The sequence below is a fragment of the Pseudonaja textilis genome, chromosome 5 (assembly GCF_049901715.1).
Source record: "Pseudonaja textilis isolate UNSWEBS1 chromosome 5, rPseTex1.2, whole genome shotgun sequence".
Classification (NCBI taxonomy): domain Eukaryota; kingdom Metazoa; phylum Chordata; class Lepidosauria; order Squamata; family Elapidae; genus Pseudonaja; species Pseudonaja textilis.
Window position 1 is genome coordinate 47685200 of NC_141994.1, and position 19012 is coordinate 47704211.

Here is a 19012-nt window from a genome sequence, read left to right on the forward strand (position 1 = left end):
ATTTTTAGTCTATATGAAAGGAAAAATGAATGACATTGGGTAATGAGAGGAGAGTTAATGTTTTGTTTTACTGTGGTGACTGGACCAGGCTGCAGAGAGAGTTGGGGATACCTGTCTCAGGACTGAGGTCACAGACCAGATTGAATAGGCTTTGGCACGTGCAGGAATGTGAGCACGCGTCATGGCCATTGGGTTGGCCCTGGAATGTATTTATAAACATTTTCTTCACAGATTCCATTCTGATCCAACCTCTGCTCCCGCCTGTCCCCTCCCCACCCCCTGCCTTCTCTTTTGTGTTTGTCTATTGGTAGCTTTGTAATCTTTGCCGAGACACTATCTACGGGGGAACAGAATTTCCTGTCTTTGTTTCCGATGCCAGTTGGACCATTGGCACGTTCTCAAAAGCATTCCCGCTCCCTTTCAAAATGCCTGTAAGGGGAGGAGGGAAAAAAAGAGGGAGGGCACCAGCTGTGTTCTGCTATTGTTTCCCTTAAACTTGCTTGGCTTCTCTACCCGCCTGTCCCGGACTACACAAGCCATACAATGGGGTGCCTTCCAAAATTAGCAGCACTGGCTTTTCCACAGCTGGGCCTGTTGCCCTGGTCAGCAGTAGCTTTACTGCCCTATCTGAAAAGACACCCTTGGGGGAAGGGTGAGGTTAACTGGAGAGCTCTGTTTTTCAATAGAAGATTTGTTTCAAGTCAACAGCATTGCTATTTTTCCCTTGTCTGTTTAACCTTTGCACAAATACAGCCCCCACCCTGCCCTGTTAAAATTCCAGAAAATGGGGGATGGATGGAAGAAGATGGGAAGATCCAATTAAGTTCAGTGGCATGGATTAGAGATAAAGCTTTGATGTCATGATTCATCTTGCTCTTTCCTTTGGGAGTTGGGAGGTTTTAGGAACAATGAATCTTGGAATAATAGCCTTTTAGAATATTGTAGAATCAAAATTTATATAGTTGGGTGCTGAATCTCCAATATATATCGAGTCTTGATTTCTGCAGAATCTGACGTAGAAAACCCGAGCCTTTATTTCTTTTAGCCGTAAACACAAAATTCAGTCAGGTGCTTGTAGCAACTTTGCCTTAATTCTCTTTTTTTCTATAGGCTTTCTATTTACTTATTTCTTACATTCAGAATTATTCTCCAGAAATAAAATATGCCCTGCTTTACTTTAAGTAGTTCAGAAATGAAAAGACTGTAACTGTGTAGGAACAATCTTCAAATACTGCCATTGACTTTGGAATCTGGAGGGGTTTGTTGACTCCAAGGAAGCTCTGGCTGATGTGATGAGAATTGCTTTGTTCAGCATTTCCTATGGGAAAATGTTAGAGAATGTTTATAAAGAAAGCTGGCAGCCTTATGTTTTACCCATCCCCCAGAAGACCCAATTGGCTAAAATTGAATACATCATCCGTAGGAGGGACAGAACTATTATACCTACCTACATCTTCACTTTGGAAGGATAGAATTACAAAGGCCTGATATCTTGAAGTGTCTCTATTAGTTTGACAAAGTACAGACTTGAATAGAGGGATAAATAGCCAGATTTGTTCAAAGGCAATTGAAATCAGTCAAATAATTTATTTTACCATTCAGGTTTATTCATATTTACAATTTTGTGAATTTTTTAAAAAAAACAACCACCTAAAACATGTCCAATGCAAGCAGCACTTTATTACAGGCAAATATTAGTAATCTAAAGATAAATGTTACTATTAAAATGATTTACTGGGTATAAAATAAATATAATGTAATAGGAAATATGATGTAACCTGAGGATATCTGCAAACAAACACAGAATGAAGAGTAATATATTATAAAATTTGTATCAGATTAATTTGCTGTGCTATTTATTACCAACTTCCATTGAAATGGTCTTGCGGTTTTAAGCACCGCGTTATCTGAACTTAAAATAAAGTGTCAAATAGTTTCCACTGTAGCTGTTAAGGGATATGATAAGAACTGCAGATTTTGAGGTTCACTGTCACAGTTTCAGATTTCTAGAATTTGGCTTCTACTACAGAATTATAGTCTCACCTTGTAACTGAAAAACAAAAATCCAAAACATACATTCTTATTTTTCTCCTTGCTTAGAAATTCATTTTGGGTCATGTTGGGGTGGAGGAATCATTTTTTAAGGCGGGGAGAATCTTTACCTTTGCATCATTGCATTTTTCCTACAGTGTCCAGGTATATCACTGCTTATAACTTACAATTCCTTCAAACAAGGGAAAATACCTGCACATTTTCCCCTCCTAATTTTAAAATATTTATGCTGAATAATCATTATATATTTTATTTTATATAATACATCTTGAAAAGAATTAAGAAGGTAGGTACAGTTACAGGTTGTAGAATTTTATTGAGTTTATTATTCTAGCACAACATTGCCTATGATACATCTTGGCCTTCTTGAGAGGGATAATTATAGCATTTTGCTAAATTACAACCAGTCATTTCATTCTTTATGATTTTGTGCACCTTCGGGTATTTGCTGTAGTGATGCAACTTATATATTAATTTACTTAATGACATTGGGTTTTTTTTCTCTTTTTGCAGATGAAGATACCTCTAGTTCATACATGAATTTTACCCAAATGCATGCTGGTGAAAATCTTGTTTCTTTGTCCCGTGGAAGACGAAGTTTAGGTAAGCTGTAGACATGCTGGCTACTATATTTTAACAAGTAAAGTATGGGATTAGGTTTTGTCCAGAAATACTTGAGTTTTAGTTTTTGCACATATAAATCAGCCCTAACTTCTACCAAACCAAATAAAGTCTTTTTTACAGTTTCAATCTTTGGAATCTGTTTTGCCGCTGGTTCAGAGATGAGAATATTGGTTAATTACATGCATTTAAAAGAATCTTAGATTCTGCAAATGGAAAATCATAATCCTTTAACTGAATCAACTAATTAAAATGCCTTGTTTTTTAAAGGAGCAGAATAATTAATTTGGTTATAATGGAGGGATATATAAGATAATTGGTAAATAATTAAGATATATGTTTGGTGAAATATTTTCATCTCTTGTCCAATAGAATACTTACAAAGACTCCGCTAACAACTTCAAAATACACAGCAGAAATGCCCTCAAACACTTCTGAATAAAATGAGACACAGTTAAACATGCAATAAGGAAAACAGTCATGAGTTTCAAAGTTGATTTCACCATGAATTTTTCCTCTGAATTTTTCTAGGCGGAGCAGAACCTATTGAGCCAGCAGTAATTGCTGAGTGCAAGACACGGTCTGAAGTCTTTGAAATCTCCCGGAGCATGGTAGATTCAACAAATGCCAATTTTATTGTGTGGCCACCCTGTGTAGAAGTGCAACGGTGTACAGGCTGTTGCAATACCCGAGCGATGCAATGTCGTCCCACACAGGTTCGGGTACGACATATCCAGGTATACAGATATCTGTGTTCTTCTCCCCCAGTTTTCCAATCTTCTTTGAATCTTACTTAATCTTGTTTTAAAGTTGATAAAGTGCAATAAACACACTTCACTTTATGTACACCCTTTATGTGCTAAATTATCTCCTGGTGTTGGAACAAATTTGGCTTTAATGGTTGTGAATGTTTCTTGATTAATATACAGGCAGTCCTAAACTTACCACGAGAAATGGTGTTGGAATCTCAGTTGTTGAGCAAAATGGTTGTTAAGTGAGATGTCATATGATCGCTTCATTCAATACCACGATCTTGACATTCCTAGTTGTGGTTGTTAAGCAATAATTGCATGTCATTAAACAGAGTCCTAAGTAAAGAGTGCAGGGGCTCCTCAGAGAGTTGAGGGAGGCCCAATATAGGCTTTATGCAAGTAGAACCTTAACCCTAACCCCAGAAAATCTCAGAAGCCCACCTAGCCCACTAGCACAATGCAAAGCTTCCGCAACCCGGGATACCTCAGCCAACTGCCCGACTCTTCAATGTGGCACAAAGTTGCTGCGACCTGGGAAGCCTCAGCTGTCCACCTGCTCCCCTCAACACTTAGAACTGAAGGGGTGTTGCAATTTCCCCCACCCACCTGTCTACCCCATGATCTATGCCCTTTTGGCCACCTTACATAGTGACACTTACTGCAGCAGCACTGGGGCTGAAGTAAAGGCCTGGGGCCTTCAGTAATCTTAACCAGCTGCCACTTCCCCCAGGTCTCAAGTTTTAGTCTAGCACCAGCTCCACTGAGTAATGTTGCCTCAAGCACCACACCTCAACCAGCCATAGCCCCACCATTCTGTCATGCTCCAATTGCCCCCACCATCCTGAGCTCTACAGGATCTGTTGCACCTCACTCATTTTCAGTCATTTTTTCCCACAGCTGACAAATGAGCACTGTTCTCTAAGCCACCTCACACCATTCTCCATGCTAGTATCTGTTTCTCACCTTTCATAAACCTCATATCTTTATTGTACAGTTATCTTTATAAATAGTGTCTTGAATTGCTTAATTTGTATCTACACTGTTTCAAAACTTGATGTGTTTGCTTTATCAAATGGGGAATCTACATGTTGTTCTGCTTTGATTGTATCTGATTTTAGAGTATATTATTTTATTTTCTTTGTAGTAGATGCATTTCTATTTCAGGAGTTACTGCTTTGAGATGAACTGATGGCTAAGTATGTCTAATAATTCCAAGATTAGTGCTGGCAGGAACATGACTTCTGGTAGAGTTTCTCTCTAGTTTTAAGGTCAAAAGAGGAAGGGAAACCTAAATGTAATCCATAACAAGGTTGAGGTCCTCAAACCAACTCAACCAGCAAAAGGATCTTTAAAAGCAACCCTAGGACACAATGGCAAAAACTACATAGCATTAAAGAAAACAGGCAAATTGTGTTTTATTTATTTATTATTTGTTTGTTTGTTTATTTATTTATGTCAATTGCTTACAAGATGATATAAGTAAAAAACATAGTTATGAATAAACATAGTTATGAATAAAAGAAACAATAAGACAGGGATGGTAGGCACATTGGTGCACTTATGCACGCCCCCTACAGACCTCTTAGGAAAGGGGTGAGATCAATAGTAGAAAGTCTAAGGTTAAAGTTTTTGGGGTTTGGGGAAGAAACCACAAAGTCAGGTAGAGTATTCCAGACATTGACCACTCTGTTGCTGAGGTCATATTTCCTGCAATCAAGTTTGGTGCAATTAACCTTGAGTTTGTATCTATTGCATGCTCTTGTATTGTTATGGTTGAAACAGAAGTATTCATTGACCGGAAGGACATTGCAATGCATGATTTTATATACTATACTTAGATCGGACCAAAGACAGCATAGTTCTAGGTTTTCTAGGTCTAGAATTTCAAGTCTGGTGACATAAAGTATTCTGCAACGAGTAGAGGAGTGTAGAATTCTTCTTGTGAAATATTTCTCGACTTTCTCAACTGTGTTAATATCAAATACATGATGTGGGTTCTAGACTGATGAGCTGTATTCGAGTATTGGTCTAGCAAATGTTTTATATGCGCTAGTTAGTAGTGTGATATTACCAGAGAAAAAGCTACGTAGATTTAGGTTAACAACTCTTAATGCCTTTTTGGCTATGTAGTTACAGTGGGTTCTAGCACTTAGATCATTAGAGATGAGTACTCCAAGGTCCTTGACAGAGTTTGGATCATCAACAAGGTCTTGACTATTCAGCTTGTATTTTATTTTCTGATTTTTTGCCAATATGTAAGACAGAGCATTTATTTGTTGAGATTTGAAGTTGCCATTTGTTTGACCATTCTAATACATAGTCGAAGTCTTTTTAAAGGGTATCAGTATTGTCTGTGGTGTTGAATAGCTTTACATCATCAGTGAAGATGATACATCATCAGTTGCTCTTAATATGATCACAGAGGTCATTTATGTAGAGTATGAAGAGAGTTGGTCCTATAACACTGCCTTGGGGGATACCACTGTTGACTGGTGTAGTCATCTGATGGTTAGCCCTCTTTCTGAGAGTCACTGAGGCCACCTGGAGATTTATCTGTACCCTCAGGGTCACCTGAATGGTGCAAATAAGTGTGGGATCTTCTTAGAGTTGCCAAAAGGACAGGGAATAGGTGCTATTGTATCCCTCCTCCTCTGTTGGGAGAAGCTGCTCAATCTTATTGGGCTGTTTGACTCCGCTTGCAAACTAGCAGTCCTCTCTGTCCAGAATCAGAATTTCAAGCTGCTGCTCCCTACCAAAAGAATCATGTTTGGATGGACTTGAGACCTTCAAAGGAATGAAATAAAATTTAAAGAACAAAAAGACAGCATGAGGCAAAGTATGGTCAAAATTATGTCGAAGGTAGGTTAATATTGTTTTGCAAAGATAGTTCTTTGTTCATTTGCCAGCACCTGTTTAAAACAATAGAACTGAAATGTACACCTGGGCAGCATCAGTAAAATATCACTGCAATCAAATTGGCTACGTATAGGGAACAGAAGATGGGAAGGTACAATCCAGTCAGCCAGAACTTCCAGGTGCACGTTGAGGAACCAATAATGAATTATTGTGTTAAATATATGAGTTAAGCCTTGGAAATTAAAGAGAGTATTTATGCCAACAGGATATGACCTGGTACGATTAGAGTTTAAGATCAGTGTAATGATTAACTTATAGCAAAAGGAATTGAGAAACTATGGGAAGAAATAAGAGTCAGAAAGATATATATAGAAAGAAGATTCTCAAAATGTCAAGAAACCAAATGGCTTCCAGAACAAATTATCTTGACAGGCAGACATTATGAAAGCCTTGGGCAACAAGAAGGAAGTACAGCAACTAATCGCAAACTTCCAGGATCAAGCAAGTAAGGACAAGGAATATATATCAATCAAGATTTTTAACCCAAAGAGGAAAATCACAAGAAAAGAGAGGTACTTTTAAGAAAACCAGAGAACTTATAGAAAAATTAAAGGTTATAGGAATATCCAAGAGATCTAATAATAAATGAGTTTAAAATTGCTTGAGAAATTAATTAAACTCTTTACCAATGGGATTATGAGATGATGGAGATATCTGAAGGGAGATAATATATTTAGGAAACAACTCCATGAGAAAGTAAGATGCAAAACAACAGAACACTGTCAAACAGAAGAGCATTAGGTATAAATGAAATGCCTGTTGAACTGCTTAAAATGCTCAGGGAAAAGAGGGTTGAATTTATAGCCAACAAATAATGGAAACGTAAATGTACATATCTATATTAAAGAAAGCCAATGTCAGAGAATATCCAAAGTTTAAGAAATATTTATTCCTTGACTACAGAAAGGTTTTTGTTTTGTTTTATAGATCATATCAGTTGGACATTTTAAGGCTAATGGGCATGTCAGAATTGTTTTGAATAAATTTCACAACGAAGCTATTATAAAAACTGAATTTGGAAAAATAGAGTAGTTCAGAAAGGTGGAGGAAATGGATGTATATTAATTCCTTATTTGTTAAACTTGCACAAGTATATTATTAGAGGGGTTGGCAGAAATGGCAGTAGACATTGTAAAAATTGGAAACTGAACAGAGAATTTGAGATGTACAAACAACAGCAGAAGAGTTCATTAGGAGGGTGAAAATAGTGAAAAATCTGGACTAGTTAAAACATAAGAAAGCATTAAGTATGCTTGGTGGATTTACGGGTATGGTAGATAGTTCTGGATTTTTTGGATGAAGAATAGGCAAAGATGGATAGTATACAAGAGAAAAATAGATTAATCTTAAGAAGGAAAACAAATACAAACTCAGGCAAGATCATAAAGGTTTAGGGGATTTTTTTTTTATGTCAACAGATATACAAACAGGTTTTTTTCCCTAGTGCTATGAAAGTCAAATATTGAACCACTGTGAAAGGTGAACACTGAGAAAATGACATAGAAATGATGTAGAAAGAAGATACAAGAAGTTGTATTTGAATTATGAGTCTGCAGGCAGTCATTAAGAGTGCTATAGGTTGCAGAAAGGTCATGAAAAGAAAAACTGTTTGCTAGAGATGATGATTAGCAAGCAGAAAGTCACATATTATGGACAAATAATGCAAGTGGACCATAAAAATTAATGATTGTCAAGTTTGAAGGAAAAAGAAGAATGGTATGACACCTGTGATGATGAATGGGTTCAGGGATATTTTATTTATTTTATTTATTTATTTATTTATTTAATTGGTTTTATATTGCCGCCTATTCACCTATGGTGACTCGACTTATATTATTGTAATGTCCCTGGAAACTTTTTGTTCTAGGACTTTAGGCAAATGGAAGTCATGTATACACCAAGAATTGATTCAATGATATATAAATAGTTTCACAGGTTAAGGTTAATAAGGGTTTAGTTATTTATCATAATATTCAGGAGTTTGTTTCCTGCATAGTGTTTGGATCAAATATTGCCAATTATATTTCATATACAATGAGTCCTATAAATGCCTGTTTTAAAACGGCCATGTTCAGATCTGTATTGACTCCTCCTTGTTTTATAAAGATTGCAGATACAGCAATCAATGACTTTATTTTAAGTTTTCTGAAGAAGGAACTCTCTAACAAATTATCCCTTAAAATGTAATACAATAATTAAATCCAGTAGTCTAGTGGTAGAACTGGCAGAAATAAACATATTACTATACATACTAACAAACAGTTCGATTCTTTATTGTGCTGATGCACTTAATAAATATCACATTCCCAGCTGCTCTTCTAAATTATCTTCTCTGGATGTATTGTAAGTTGATATCTTGCAAATTACCTCTTCTGGTGCTGTTCAGTTTCCAGTCAATATGGATCTCTATGCTTCTTCCTGGACAAAGTATTTTACAATACAGATCCCTTGCCTGACATCTGTTTGAGAACAAATTCCTTGGATTTTTTTCATATAACAATGCACAAAGGAAGGAAAATGTTACACCATTTCTAAATGGGAAATTCCTTTCTCCATAAAATTTTTATGAAGTAGAAGAGAATGATGTTGGGTGGAATGATGGGGATGTGTTAGTGTTGTGGAAAAAAACAAAGAGTTCATAGGATAGTTTGTAACATGATCCTGAAATGGTTTCTTTGAAAATAGAAAAGCCTGTATTTTTTATGCAGAAACAGTGTCTACTAAGTAATTTGTGTGCTATAGTAGAATGTGACTTTTTAAAAAAGTTAAACTGAAGGGACATTTGATCACTGCTAGGCTCCTGGGAAGATGATACTCACACTTTATGTTTACATTTGCATCACATGTTTAACCAGATAGACACAATTGTGGTTCCTTATTCTTAGATGGGCACCAATCAGTCATGCAACCTGGTTCAAGGATTGCCATCGGAGGAACAGAGACCCCATCCACTTCTTCCATCCCATTACGCCAGGAGAACGTTGGCAAAACTTCATTACATTTATGGCTGCTTCCCTATTAGCCACACAAGCAGATATTCATTGTTTTAACAGTATGTTTTGTGACTGTCAGACCTTGCCAGTGAATGTTATAATGCAGCACGTTGCTTTTTCAGAGTTGTTTGCTTTGGTTTCATTTCATTGGAGAACTGACAGACTGGTATAGATGTTTCTGGCTTTTTGAATTGGTGTGACACTATCTTATCCAAATATATGTTTTGAGTAAAAACTGAATCCAAGTTTGGGGATTTAAATGGTCCTCCTTCTGACCTTGAATTGATTAGGTACTGGGTTTCCATGGCACATAGGACCAAAAATGCCTCTGTTAAGAGTGCTGTGCAAACAATAGCCTCATGTCACATTTAAAACAGACTTTAGTAGAATTGCATCCTTCTCTTCCCAAAGCCCACAGTCACACTACAGATTTAACCCTCTTACACTTAGGTGAGGCAGTTCAGAGATCCCTTGATATATGGTAGTTAAAGTACTGTACTAGGAATGGGGAGATCCAGATCCTAAGTATAGAAGCCAGCTGGATGACACTTGGGCCAATTACTCCCTCATGGCCCTAATCAATATAACAGGCTTGCTGATAAAGAAAAAAAACTTGTTGTATTGTGCACTGAATGCTTTTCTGTAAGAGCTGCACAAGTGTAGTGTAAATACAGGTAAGGAACAAATGCTAAGAAAAACAGTAGCCATTAGCTAGAGTAGTTTGCTATAGTTTTTCCTTTGTCTTTTCGTAAGAAATCTGATGTTACACTTGTGACAGCGACTTGCAGTTTGATCCAGGGTGGCAGGAGGTGACAGGCAAGTAAATGGATGATAATTTCTTGCAAGAAGAATGAGTTCAGTAACTTCTTGGTCTTTTTCAGTTCTATATAGGTTATTACAGGATCAGCTAAGAGGAATTACCTTGAGCAGTGAATAGAAGCCAGCACTGTCTTTCATAATGCATTTTTACAATTTGTTTTAGTGAAATAATGTGATATTCTAAGCAAGGGAATTTGATAGTTTGAGTGAAATGTTTCAGTTTTCCCAGTGTGGACTTTAGCTTCAGTCCTTGTTTAGGATATGCTAATGGAATAATCCAAGATTCTATTTTGACTGGGATAAATCATGCTACATCTGGGCAATGCTACATCTAAGGCAATGAAAAAGCTTTAAAATGTACAAGCAAAATCTTTAATAGTAATAATGCTTGGCTGAATTGAGATGAATTCACAGTGCTATATATCACAGAGTTTGTTCTTTCTTTTTGATAGGTAAATAAGATTGAAGTTGCTGAAAAAAAGCCAGTCTTTAATAAAGCAATTGTAGCCTTAGAAGACCACCTGGCATGTCGATGTGAGCCAGTATCACCCAGACTTCCCAGTCAGGAAAATTCACGTGAGCACAGAGGTGAGTAATGTGGAATTTATGCTTATGAGAAGTGGGTACATATGAAAAGAAGTTTGAAATAATAAGTTGAAAGAATTCCTTTAAAAATATGTTTGTCAGTCAGTGTGAATAAGCTCTTATATACTGGTATTTATTGTGCACTCTCTTTTTTTGGCAGGTGAGCCCCCAGTAAGTGCTGTAACTTCTCTTCCAGCAAGGGCAAGAGCACACAGGTTGCTGCCACAAAAGAGGAAGCATCGAAAGTTCAAACACGTACATGATAAAAAAGCACTGAAAGAAATTTTCCCAGCATAAAAATGCTGGCAGGCAAAAGTACAAATGTCAGGTAAATGTACTAAATATAACCACTCGTTTGAACTGAATTGAATTGAATTGAAATGAACTTTATTTGGCCAAATGTGATTAGACACACAAGGAACTTATCTCCAGTACAGAAGCAGTCAGTGCACATGCAAAGTAATAGAGTAATAATAATCATAATCATAATAATACCAAAAAGAAGGGGACTAAAGAAGATAAATAATAATACAGCCATACTACATGGGTACTATGTAGTAGTATTATAGACATTAGACAGCACTATAAAAATTAGATGTTCAGCAGAATGATAGCATGAAGGAAAAAAATTGTCCCTGTGTTTAGTTGTTTGGCATGCGATGGCCTATAATGGCGGAGTTGAAACAGTTTATGCTCAGCTCTTCTTCTGACCCACACAATATACAAGTCTTCTATGGAAGCAGAGATGGTATTTAGCAGGTTCTGACCTGCTGGAGAACTGATAGCAGAAATTTTGAGTAGTTTGGAGAACCGGCAAATACCCTCTCTGACTGGCCCCGCCCCCATCTATTCTCTGCCTCCCAAGTCCCAGCTGATCGGCTGGGTCTTCCTTTGCTGCCCTGCACAGGAGAACAGAGCTGGAAAGCAGGTTAGTGGGGTGGGGAGGGAATGGGATTTTGCAGTAACCTTCCTCCAGGTGTGGGGAGGGAATGGGGATTTTATAGTATCCTTCCCCCAGGAGTGGGGTGGGAATGGAGATTTTACAGTATCCTTCCCCTGCCACACCCACCAAGACATGCCCACCAAGCCACGCCCATAGAACCGGTAGTAAAAAAATTGAATCCCACCATAATGGAAGGCAGGCTGGTTGCAATTATTCTTTCCGCAGTCTTAACTATTCATTGGAGACTGTACATGTCCTGTTTGATTGCTGTATTTTGTGAGCCTCTTAACCGAGGTTATTTTTCACACTAAATCCATTTGAATTACTGAGACATTGTTTTTTCACAGTTGGCTGGAGAAGGAATTCAGATGACTGAATTCCTTATTTTATTTGGGGAGTGCAAAAATATGTGTGTTTATTATGAGTTTGAGACAAAACAGTCCAATTTGAAACAATCTGTTGAAACAGTTGGCTGTGTTCCAGCTGAACTAAAATTAAAACAAATAAAATATTCTGTTTATAGGAATATAAGAAACACAGTGAATTTGGGAAAAGCCCCATTAATAGTTTTTCTCATCCCAGATCTACAAGACTATGAGGACAATCTATTGTGTTGCCTTCTGTCTAACTAAGTTGCAGGAAAATCAACCAAAAAGATGAGCTTTGAAATGTTTTTGAAATTATTAAAGCAAACAATGGAAATTTAACTTTGCAATTAGCCACTGCAAATTTAATTTAGATTATAATCTTTATACCAGCTATTTTGTAAGATCAATCAGTAGATTTGGCATGTCTTGTTTTCTTTTGTGCCTCCTTGCCATATACAACCTCAGCAAAATTAACTCATTGATTTGTCTGATTGTTTGCGAATAAGGATGGAAGCTGCTGCAAAAATGTTTACTGCAAAAATTCTATTAATAATAGAGCAACAATAAACATGTTAAAGCTCAAGAATCCAACAAACAAACATACAGCATGCATATAAAGCATGCATGCACACGAAAGCTTAACAGCCCAACTAAGCCAAGTTTATCTTAGTTCTCTTTGCATGTACAAAACTTTAAATATATTACCAACACTTGTATCTGAAGCACAGTAGCATGTACTTGCAAAGACACCTCTCTGCAAAATAAAAGCCAACACAATGTAATCTACCCACCTACCAATATTCTAAATTCCTCATACAGTAAACATTTTTATGTTGTAACTTACCAGTCCATCTGGTACCTGCAGTGCAAGCTATCTTCTGCCTGTCCACATTTTTAGTTGTTGCTTTCTTCTCACCCTGTCAAGCATCCATCCGCCTATTGCAGTAGAAACTTGAGTGTTTCCTAGTATTGGAAAAAGAAATAGATAAGCTAATCACAACCTGAGAAACAACAGTAAATCACATCACCCAAGACACTCAAAATGATGTACTGTTAAAATGCCAACTTTTGTTCCAAATGTGTTTTAAACTAAGAAGTCCCGAAAGAGCCAATCAAATGCCCAGTAGTGCCTCTGACATGATCAAATTTCTATAATATTCAATTACTGCCATTCAACAAACATGATGTGCAATGTTATTTGTAATATTTTCAGCATAGTAAAGTTATAGTGATGAATCTTCCATTACTATATCAAGCTTTATTTATAAGAAGAAATATAAATGAAGCTAGTTATTAAAGCCCACCCAACCCAAATCAAGAAATTCATATATAATTCATGAGAAAGTTGCAGAGATCAAACAAAAATAAACCTTTAGCTTAAAAAGTGCTATTTCTGAAAGATTCAAAATTATCCTGTCATAAATCATAACTGAAAAAATGACAAGACAGTTTAGGAAAATCAGAATACTACAAATTGACATCAGCATTGTTAGGATGTTCTTGAAGGATTTTTATTATCAGATTTTATTAAAGTCAGTATGAATTTCTATAGAGTGTCCCCACAATCATGTCCTGGTAGGCATCTGATGGGGTATTATGACAAATTCTTTTTCTTTTTGCAACCCTTAGGTAATCCCTTAATTCAGGGTAGAGTTGGGGTGACTGAATGGAGTTGAGTGTTTACTAGCCAGATGCCCTTCCTGACACCAAATGGAGTTTGCAGCAGATATTTTCTCTTTGCACTCTCTACAAGAGAAACATCTCTTGCTACCTAGGACTGAGCTCTCAACTTTCCAGTGGGCAGTGAGCATCTTTACCACTAGGCCACCACACCATTCTATTATCATGGCTAAATGTTGGGCACAAAATGTTGTGGTCTGAAATGAAGATTTATTTAGTTTTTTTATGAATTGTTATGCCGCCCACCTAGTGACTGTGTTTTATATGGAAGCAATCCTTAAATTTAGCTGTCAGGACAGAAATCTTCTGGATATGAAAATGTGAAGTGGTATAAGAGAACCACAACCAACCTCATACCTGGCTCCATGAGCAGATTACTTATTCTCTGGAATGGAATGCTAACCCTCCTTTTTGTTTCTTTCCTTATGTTTCAGGTTTATTTAATATATTTGCTGTATAGCCCCCATGGGGTTATCAAAAGTTTCTCTCCGTCCATCTGCCTCAATGCCCTTTTGGACGGCCAACGGTGCTTCCCAATTCTTCATTCGCTGAATGTTTTCTCACCAAAGTTTGCCATTTAAGTTAATAATGGCATCACATCCATCTTGTGAAGAAGAAAAAAGGAGAGGGGAAATAAAGAGCAAAGTGACATCAATAGTGATGGACAACATGCTTTTTGCTGCAACAAACACTGTTGAAATGTTGCAAGACTTGTGGCTCAAATGCATTTTGGAAATGGTGGGTTTGAGGAAAAGAGGAATATAACATGGTTATTTTTTCCTTTTTTTTCTCCTTGTCCCATCTTGGACTTAACTGGACTCAGGTTGTTTACTGTGGCAGTGGGCATGTAAGAGAGTCAGTATGGCAAACAGTGACAGCAGATGCACTAAGGACTTTTACTGTCATGTTTCCACTGATAGGTGGAAACATGGTCTTTGTGTATATTTCATTTTTCATACTATGCCTTGGGGAACTCAAGCAATCAATACTAAATACCCATGCCTGGCCCTTTCTGGAAACAGACAGGGAGCAGTTATTTTGGGAGTCCATTTTACACACCCCCATTCAAAGCTTCCTCATGGGTCAAAGAATTAATTTCTGAAAGTGATGTTAAGAAAGACTTGGCTCCTGCTGTCAATTGAGTTTAGAGATGTTTGTGTTATTAAATTTACATCGGGGAAGGTAGCAATTTGACTTATGGACAAATTGGGACTTATAGCACCCATGTTGGGCTATTTTTGTAGTCACTGCCTCTGTAGTTGCTAGAATAAAGCATTGCTTTTTAGTAAGCGGGGCCACAGCAATGTTTCAGCATGTTGTTTTAAGATTAGGCAGTACAGAGGCAATCATCATCATCATCATCATCATCATCATCATCAATCATCTCTATAAGTGATCTCAAATGACAGTGGAGGTAAAGAGGTCTCTACTTAGGACCACAAAAGCTCTTGCTAGTCCAAGTAAATAGCAGTTTCAAACAATCATTGTTAGGATACAGGTATATAGCATCAGCCTTCATTTGTAAGTCATTTATTTCTCTAGCAGTCATTTATGCCCAGATACAGTCTTATACAGGGGCATCGGTGGGATTGGGTTAGGGGTCAGAAGTTAAAAAAAGTAAAGATGGCAGTTGCCCTTGCCATCTTGACCCTACCCCAATCCTGGGTACCCCAAGTCTTACAGCACTAATCTCAGGTTAATATCTTCCAATCTTATGAAAACCAAGCTGTGTAAAATCTTAGAAAAGCCATACAATGCTGCACAATGTATTGAATATATATATAAAAGTTAAGTGGTGCTGAATATCATTACACAAAGTGCTGCTGGCCCTGTCCCAGTCCAATTAGTAACATCTGATGGAGATGGCAGACTTCTCTCTCCTAGGGTCTCCAGTTTGGGATTTATTCTCTTTAAAAAGATGATGAATAAGTTGTTTCCTGTCACTAAATGCAAAATTCACTGATTCTTCTGTCAAAACAGTAGCCTTCCTTCCAGGAATCAGTTGGTAAAAACAACAAAAGATATTCACTTTATCAGAAAAAAAAGAAAAAAGTGGTTTAATTGCCTATGGACCTTTACTGAGGGAATACCAAACAAAAAAAGAAAGATATGTGAATGTGTAGCATCCCCTTTCCAATTGCATTTTAGCCCTGGTCATTTACTGTGTTGGTATAAAAGAGGAAAGACAAAAAGAAAATTGCTGAGGTCATAGATGGGTAGAGTTTGAACAAGGTTTGGGCATTTAAGGTCTAAATTCTATAATTTCTATACTATTGGCTGCCTCATGATGGAAAAAAGTGCTTAAGTTTTTAACTGAAAACATTCTAGTTTTATCCTCAGTGACTGAACATGTGATAGAATCCAGCAGTAATAAATACCTTTGTTAAGAGAATCTTGTCCAAATAGCTGAAACTGTGAAAAGCTCTTGGTAAGGAGGCATCAAGACAAGAAATAAGGCCTTTTGCAATCTTTAAAACATGTTAAATGAGCTATGCAAACCATGGTTGGTTAGAGTTAATAGTTCTGTGCTGCAAAATTCCAGCTGATCATTAAATGGCAGAACAGAGTTCTATCATTTGTCTTTACTGCTATCTAACCCAGATTTTTGCAGTTTGGGTGGTAATTCCACGTTCTTTGGGTAAGCCACGTTTGGGGTTGTTCCTAGTTCTGAGCTATTAGCCACGGTTTATAGATTACAGTGGCTGTGCAAGATAGTAAAGCCAAATGCAACCACCTACTTATAATGTTGTATGGTGTGCAATTGAAAAGCAATCTATTTTACTCCAGTTAGAGACAAAAGGAAAGATGCTAAAATTGGGCAAACTAAGTAATAGTTACTACAGAGACGTGGAGTAACTAGGGCTCTAACAGGAGAAAATTGTTTTTTGTCATGTTCCCCTGCCTAATGAAGGATTCTCAAAATGCACCTTTTCCTCCCTTGTTCCATTTTCAGTCCATCTCCCTATGGAAGCAGAATAGAAAATTGGTTGGAATACTTACTTTACCTCCTAGTTCAGATTTTGTTGTCCAAAGAGAATGGGGTTCAATAATCTCCTTGATTTCATTTGAGTGATCTATTGAAGTTTGGGTGCCCTAGATAAATTTTTATGACACATCTTGCTTCAGCCCAGTTTTTCTCATGTGAAAACATCCATGGTTCTCTAACACCTGATAAGATTGAGATTTGTGGTCATTAATAAATAAACTACTTGTATTTAGCCAGATTGTACTGGTTAACAAAAAAAAAAGCATTAATGCTATAGCTGTGGTCTCTTAATGTAATTCCATGGCACCAAGATGTATGAAAAATCTGCTCAAAACAGTTTGGAAATATGCATTTCCTGTCTACTCACTTATACTCAATGGTTTATTTCTGACATTAAAATATTTGCTATTCAGTCCTATTTCACTTTGTTTTCAAAGGCAATTTGTTGTTGGGTTTTTTTGCATACTTTTATTTGTAAGGTGGGAGAGGTCTTTCATCATCCCTCATTTTATGTACAATTAATTTATACTCTGTACTGTATTTAAAATTGTTTTTAAAAAATCTTAAAATCCAAAGTCTTAATGGTTTTATGTTTCACTGGAATTTAATTCCACTATACAGGTTGAAGAGAAAGTGAAAAGTCTTTGAAGCCGAACTATATTTTACATTTAGAAGTTATTGAACATTATTGTTTATTGCTAGTCATTCTTTTCCCTAAGTGTTCTGTGTTCAAAATGCAGGGGTGTCCATAGGAAATTGGGGGCGGGGGGAGAGAATCAAAATAGTAGCTGTAATGGTACAACTGAAGATTTATCCGCTTTTTATGCATGTCACACCAGGGGTGGGATTCAAATTTTTAATAACCGGTTCTGTGGGCGTGGCTTGGTGGTCATGTGACTGGGTGAATGTGGCTTGGTGGTCAAGTTATTGGCTGGGTGTGGCCAACTCAATATCACTCACATCGAGGCACGCATCTCCTCGCCTGGCCTCTCATGACTGTGGGGATGCTGCAACAATCATAAGTGTGAAAAATGGTCATAAGTCACTTTTTTCAGTGCCGTAACTTTGAATGGTCACTCCACACAAGCAAAGTACCAGCAAAGGAGGGGGAAAAACTCCAGAGAAGTTCCAGAGACAGGAAGTCTAGTCCTGCCAAGAATGTAATAAGAGTTAATGGAGAGGCAGTTTCTGTAAGCAACACCAAAATGTTTCCTTCCTGCTTTCCTTACAGGATTAGGCCAGTAATTTCTTCTTACAACCGGTTCTCCGAACTGCTTAGAATGTTAACAACTGGTTCTAGCGAATAGGTGCAAACTGGTAGAATCCCACCCCTGTCTCACAGCTATCATCTTGAAATAGATTGAGCTTGAATTGTATCACTGTAGCCACCATTTTGAGTTTTATCTAATGCCTTAACCACTACAGCATTAATTGTTATTGATAAGACATTATCAATAACAATTATTATTAATTACAGTCCATACTAGACAATGACCTTGTACATTCCCAGGCACTGAGACTTGAAAACTTTAATTGGTCCAAAATGTATTTGCTAATCAAGGATAGCATATTTAATACTCCACACTAAGGTTAGACTGCATTGGTTTTCAGTTTGTTCCAGATCCAGTTCAAAATGCTGGTGACTATCTTTAAAGCTTTACATGGCCCAGCTTTGACTAAACCAACTTTCCTGGTAAAGATTCAGCATGTGCTTGTTTCTCCAAGGCAAGAAAGTGCTCACCTTGTGTGAAATGGGAGGAGAAATCTGTCAATGTACCTTCTCAGAAGTTTCACTCACAATCTGGAATGCCTAATCTCCTGTCAAAAGCGACAACATACAAAAAGGCTGTCTATTGTCACCCTGCTTATTTAATTTATATTCAGAGAACATCATTGAAATGCCAGGATGGATGAATCAGAAACTGGAATTAAAATTGCCAGGAGAAATACTAACAGCCTCAGATAGGCAGCCAATACCAGTCCAATGGCCATAAATGAGAAGAGAGAACTCACTGGAAAAGACCCTCATATTGGGAAAAACAGAAGGCAAAAGGAGAAGGGGATGGCAGAGGATGAAATTTAACCAGAGATGGTCAGGTGGTGTCATCAATGCAGTGGGCATCAGTTTGGATAGATTCAGGGAGACACTGGAGGATAGGGTGGGCCTGAGTGCTATGGTCCATGGGGTTGCGAAGAATTGGACATGACTTAGCAACTATACAACAACGTACTTAAGAAGGATGTGGAAAAGGGTTTATCAGGAATTCACTATTAAGGAACATCAAGAAATGTTACTA

The 19012-nt window shown here is 37.3% G+C and overlaps 1 protein-coding gene across 2 annotated transcripts in view; it reads left to right on the forward strand.

Moving 5' to 3' along the window:
• Positions 1–17290, forward strand: part of PDGFB (platelet derived growth factor subunit B) — a 38459-nt gene extending 21169 nt beyond the window's left edge. Inside the window, exons 3-7 of one of the 2 annotated variants that reach the window (XM_087934789.1) lie at positions 2566–2655; positions 3205–3410; positions 10606–10741; positions 10899–11066; positions 12264–12283. In XM_087934789.1, coding sequence (XP_087790915.1) covers positions 2566–2655; positions 3205–3410; positions 10606–10741; positions 10899–11035 — 569 coding nt within the window. In that variant the 3' untranslated portion in view covers positions 11036–11066; positions 12264–12283. Of the gene's footprint in view, positions 1–2565; positions 2656–3204; positions 3411–10605; positions 10742–10898; positions 11067–12263; positions 12284–14163 lie in introns of those variants that run through there. The other variant, XM_026696469.2, reaches the window with a different exon arrangement.
• Positions 17291–19012: the final 1722 nt, after the last annotated feature.